At 47.2% G+C, this 5,924-nt stretch overlaps 1 protein-coding gene across 1 annotated transcript in view; it reads left to right on the forward strand.

The window, feature by feature from the left end:
• Positions 1-218: 218 nt before the first annotated feature.
• Positions 219-5,924, forward strand: part of PLAC9 (placenta specific 9) — a 15,645-nt gene continuing 9,939 nt past the window's right edge. The window contains exon 1 of the mRNA XM_012801387.2: positions 219-527. Coding sequence (XP_012656841.1) covers positions 464-527 — 64 coding nt within the window. The 5' untranslated portion in view covers positions 219-463. The remainder of the gene's footprint in view (positions 528-5,924) is intronic.

Consider the following 5,924-nt stretch of genomic DNA (forward strand, 5'->3'; position numbering starts at 1 on the left):
TGGATAGGCAAACACTCCTTGGAGTGTTTGGAGGAGACGGGGGTTCAGATTTTGTCCCATAGATAGACATAACACCAAGGAGGGCCCTTCTCTCTAAGCTTCAGTCTCTCCGTCTGTGAAATGGGCTCACAGGGAGTCCCTGACCGCCTCAAGCCCATGCCCTGGCCCGCTCCCTCCCCTTCTCACCCGGCCCCGGGAGGCGCGGGGTACCCCAAAAGCAGCTCCTTCCTGGAGAGACGATCGGCTGGCAAGTCGCTCCTCCGCCCTCTGGGTCTCTGGGCTCCGCGCTGTCCACGGGGCGCCGAGGGGCCTCTAGAGGGGGCGGGTTCGCTCGAGCCAGAAAGCCCGGAGCCGCCCAGGAATTTTGGCTGGAACTGCGAGCATTTCCTCCCGGGTCGGCCCGGAGCGATCCGGGGAGGGCGGCCGCGGGCAGACGCTGCGCTCCGCTCGGCCGGGAGGCACCATGCGGCCCCTGCTCTGCGCGCTGGCCGGGCTCGCCCTGCTCCGCGCCGCGGGCGCCTTGGCCGGTGAGTGGGGCCCGGGACGTGGGGTGCGGGCAAGGGCAGGGGACCCAGAGCCGGGGGACCTGTGGATGGCGAGGTAGGAATGAGGGGAGAGAGAGACAGAGAGAAGAGATGGAGGAATGTGGGAGGGAGAAAGCTGGACAAGGACGAGATGGACAGAGAGGAGAGATGCAGGGAGAGCGATGGAGAAAAAGATGGTGAGAGAAAACAGAGACACAGAGAGAGATAGAAAAAAGACAGAGAAATAAAGACAGAGGAACGGAGAGATAAAGGAGAGAGGGAAGAACGAAAAGAGAAAAAGGAAAAAGGAAAGGCTGAGGCAGAGTCTTTGGAGATAAACAGGCATGGACCAGGGCAGAAAGAAAAAGGAGCTTGAGAGACAAAAGAACGAAAAAGGAAGAAAAATAGTAATTGAAATAGCGAAAGGAAGGGGAGAGAGAACGTGCCAAGGCTGGAGCTGGTGAGAGAGGAGGAGCCAGCATCTGAGGGGGGAGGTCAAGTCTGAGGCCAGCTGAGTCCCAGAGCTGCGGAGGCCCCCAGGCCAGGCTTTATAGGACATTGAAAGGAAGCTGAGCTCCAAGGAGCAAATGACTCAAGCTGGGGCAGCACAGCCTTAGGGAGCCTAGCCCAGGGCTCCAGGAGAAAGGCCACTACTTCACCTGCCAAGTGGCCTGAGGTGGCTCTGCAACCAGGGTGAGGCCACCAGTCTCCAGGTTCCTGGAGAACTTCCCTGAGGGCCTGAACCACCTTGGGCAGAGGTGGGGATGAGAGATAGAGGGACAGAGAGGGACAAATAGAGGAAGAGGCAACCTGGGTACTGCACTGGTTGGGGTCCTAGTTGTGCTGTCCCCTTTCCTCTTCTGCCCCACCTGCCTTAATACTGTCCCTCCAAAGTCAAGGCTCAGAAAGGGTGACTTTTGTCAAGTGATTTACTGGGCTATACCCTGGAGTGGACACAGATGCTTCTTTCACCACCCTATACTGTTATGTTACTGGAATTTCTTCTTCAGTAGGTCCTTGGTGTAGGGGATTGGGAGAATGAACCCATGGACCACAGATCAGTGGTAAGATAGGATTTTATTAGACAGAAAGGAATACAGAAGGGGTAACAAGCCCCAGAGTTTCTGGCAGAGGGAAAGACCCAAGTAGGAAGTCTCTACAGGGGGCTCTTTGTCTATGGGTATTAGGTCTTGAGAATGACAGTTGGCCAGGACTTGGCAAATGGAACCATGTTTTCAATGTTAATGAGTGTTATCTACAAATGAATGAGTGCAGTCCCTTCAGCTGGGGCAAAAGGTCAGGGTGTTTCTTCATGCCCAGGCCTAGGAAAACTGGGGTCCCTATCCAGCCTTGAATAGGGGAACCCTGTATCAACATGTTGCACCAGCACTTCACTGTTTACAACCCTGTCTACCCAGGGAATGGCATCCCAGTTGTCTAGATGAGGAGAAAACTCCATCTCACGGTGGTAGCAAGGCAGAGAGCCCTCACCAAGCATCAGGCCTCCCACTCCCTTGCCCCCACCCAGGCACAAGTGCCTTATGCTAAAATAGGGGGCCACAGTTCCTTTCATGGCCCAGTAAACTGTGAGAGTGAGTGCTCAGGGGATCCAGGCCAGCACTATCCCTGAGGAGCCCGTACCTGGCGTACCTGGCATCTGTGGTATGTGGCTTCACCTCTCTGAAGCTGTTTCCTTCTCTGTTTAAGTAGGGAAGAATGGGCTGGTTTCCAGGAATGGATGACAGAGGGCTTGCTCAGCAGGGAACAAGCATCAACCTATATTTTCTCTTAGCCTGGCTTTTTCCTTTAGCCACAACTGGTATATTCGGCTATTTAAAAATTTAAACCCACCTTGAAACATTATCTTTCTTTCTGATTGTGCTTGCTCCTTACAACAGGTTAAGAAGAAAAGGAAGAAAATATAAATGTGTGATTTCACACATTTTGGTGCATAGCCTTTCAGATTTTAGACAATAGTTCATGTTTTTTACTTTTGATTATAAAAACTTTTGGACACCAAAAAAGAATACAAAATGACAGTATAGAAAAATGGAATAGTGTAATGTACCAATCAACCCTCCTTCAGCAAGTATCGATTCATGGCCAATCTTATGACATCTATACTTTCCAACTTCTCTCTTCTTGGATTATTTTAAAGGAACTTCCAGGCATCATAAATAAATATTCCTTTGTGAACCTCTAAGAGATAAATACTCTTTTAGTAAACATAACTGCAATGCCATTAACACACCAAAAATGATGGCATGTGATTGATGATATTTTGATGATATTCAATCATCAAATATTCAACCAGTGTTCAAAGTCTTTCATGGTGTTATATGTTTTTATAATATATTTGTTGGATCCAAATAAGGTTACATACATTGCATTTGGTCAATATGTCTGTTAAATCTCTTTAAATATGTAAGTTGTCTCGCCGCTTTTTTTCTTTTCTTTTCTTTTCTTTTTTTTTTTTTTTTTGTTTGAGGCAGAGTTTTACTTTGTCGCCTTTGATAGAGTGCCATGGTGTCACAGCTCACAGAAACCTCAGATTCCTGGGCTCAAGCAATTCTCTTGCCTCAGCCTCTCAAGTGGCTGAGACTCCAGGAGCCCTCCACAATGTCCAGATTTAGAGACAGTTTTAGAGATGGGATCTTTCTCTGGCTGAGGTTGGTCTCGAACCTGTGAGCTCAGGCAATCTACCTGCCTCGCCCAGAGTGCTAGATTACAGGTTCGAGCCACTGAGCCCAGCCAACCATTTTTTTCCTTAAAATTTATTTCTTGAAGAAACTAAGTTCTTCCTGTAAAGTTTTCCACATTTAGATTTTGCTAATTACATCCTTTTTATATCATTTAAATGTTCCTCTATCCCTTATATTTTCTATGAACTGAGAGCTAAATCTCAAAGCTTGATCAAATTCTAGTTAGATTTTTCTGTGTGAGAATACTTCGTAGTTTTTTTGTTTGTTTGTTTGTTTTTTGTTTTTGAGACAGAGTTTCATTTTATCACTCTCAGAAGAGTGCCCTGAAGTTATGGCTCACAGCAACCTCAAATTCTTGGGCTCAAGTGATCCTCTTGCCTCAGCCTCCTGAGTAACTGGGACTACGGGGTGCCCACCACAACACCTGGCTATTTTTAGAGATGGGGTCTTGCTCTTGCTCTTGTAAGCTACCTGTCCCTGCCCTACTTTAGAGACTTTATTATTTTAATTTGCATTTGTTTGATTACTACTAAAGTTGGACTTTTTCTTCATAGGTACATTGGTCATTTCTACAATTCCTATAAATTGTCTTAGCCTTTTTCAACTATGGTGTTGGGATTTTTCATATTGGTCTATGAACATTCTTTATGTATTAAGTGAAGCAGGCAGGGTGCGGTGGTTCACACCTGTAATCTCAGCACTCTGGGGGGCCAAGATCACCTGAGCTTAGGAGTTTGAGAGCAGCCTGAGCAAGAGTGAGACCCTGTCTCTAAAAATAGCAAGGCATTGTGGTGGGTGCCTATAGTCCCAGCTACTTGAGTGGCTGAGGCAAAAGAATCATTTGAGTCCAAGAGTTTGAAGTTGCTGTGAGCTATGATGCCACAGCACTCTACCAAGGGTGACAAAATGAGACTTAATCGCAAAAAAAAAAAAAATACATATATATACTAAGTGAAGCAAACTTGTTTGTGTTACCTGTGGCAATCTTTTGTTAAGGTAAAGCTCTTCAGCTGAGTTCCTATTTTGCAGTCAGAGGAACCTGAAGTCTTAATAGCTTCATCTTTTTAACTAGTATAATCATTGTCATCCGTGCCTCGGGTCCCAATGGGGAAGCTGTCACTGCCCAACTTTGTTCCACATCCCCAAGACCATCTGCCGTCCATTAAGACTGTGCTTTTGTTAGAGAGCTATGGTGAGGATCATGGTGTTTCTCCTTACAAGTATGAATCTGGTGGAGAGGAAACCACTCAAAGACAATTTGACCCAATGTTCACATTTGGGCTCTTGTGGGCCTTGAAACAGCTCCATGTATAGGTTACCTTTGCCTTGTATTTGTCCAGCCCCTCATTTTATACAGGAAGCAGCTGAAGCCCTGAGATGGGAGGCCCTTTCCTTATACAAAGTCACACTGCTGCTAGGGCACAGAAAAGACAGTGCCAGGCAGGTCAAACTCACATCCTGTCACCACCACCTACTGCTACCTGTAGAATTGTAGGGGTCGTAGTCAAACTCCTTGCTTTTTGGTTTTCTAATCTGTAAATAAAAGGGGGGGGGCATAAGAATACTGACCTGGTAGGTAGAATTAAATGAAATTATTCCTGTACACACTCAACAAAAAGCTTGGCTCATGATAAGTGTTCAAAAATCAATAGTGGCTTGGAATGGAGATGATGGTGGAACCCATTCTAAAGGTGAAGAAGCCAAGGATGCAGTAGGTGGGATTGGGGTGTAACAGGGAATCTAGAGGGTCAGTCAGGCTGAGCCCTTTGTGTCCTTGTTAGAGAAGCCCCTTCAAAACATATCTTGGACACTTGCACCACCTGACTCCCTACATGGGCTTAGTCCTGGAGCAGCCACCTTTTCATCTTGAGGTGACCTTGTCAGAGAGATCTAGCAAAGAGTGCTAGCTTCTGTGTGAAGAGTGGTTTGAGTCCCACTGACTCGGTGTCTTCATCTTCTGGAGCAAATGTCCCTATGTGGCATTCACTGTCCCTTGGCAGTTCCAAAGCATCTTCAAGAGCAGTATCAATACAGCAATCCTGCAAAGTAGACAGGCCAGGGCAGATGCCTTACAGATGAGGGAGGGAAGCTTCGAGGCAGAGCACCCAGCAAGACGACATCTCCAACTGCCAACCCCATGTTCCTTACACAGCACACAGAGAGAGCTTTGTCCTTGATGAGTTTTTAGACTCTTTCAGCATCTCAGGGATTGTGGAGAGCTTTAGTACCTCATAACTCAGTGGATTTAAAGCACAGCATTCCAAGATGGAAGTAATCTTGGGTTCCTGAATAGCCTCAGGGAGCCAAGCTGCCTACCAGCCCCACCAAGAGCTGGTCCACCTCTGAAGAGATACGTGTGAGAGAGAACACAGGCTCTGTGTTATGCCAGCCTAGTTTGTATCCTAAGAAAAATACTATCAAGCAGATACTGAATACATGGGAATGACATTGGTACTGTCTCAGAGTGATCAAAAGGCTCAAAGCCAGATGTGGAAAAGGACCAGTGACCAGGAGAAACAGAACCCATCTCTCCCCAAACAAAACAAAATAAAATGTTCCTCAGAATCTGAGCTCTCGGCTCGGCGCCTGTGGCTTAAGCGGCTAAGGCGCCAGGCACATACACCTAAGGTGGTGGGTTTGAATCCCCAGCCCGGGCCCGCCAAACAACAATGATGGCTGCAACCAAAAAATGGCCAGG

This window comes from Otolemur garnettii, unplaced genomic scaffold, assembly GCF_000181295.1.
Source record: "Otolemur garnettii isolate 467f Iridium unplaced genomic scaffold, OtoGar3 scaffold00008, whole genome shotgun sequence".
Lineage (NCBI taxonomy): Eukaryota > Metazoa > Chordata > Mammalia > Primates > Galagidae > Otolemur > Otolemur garnettii.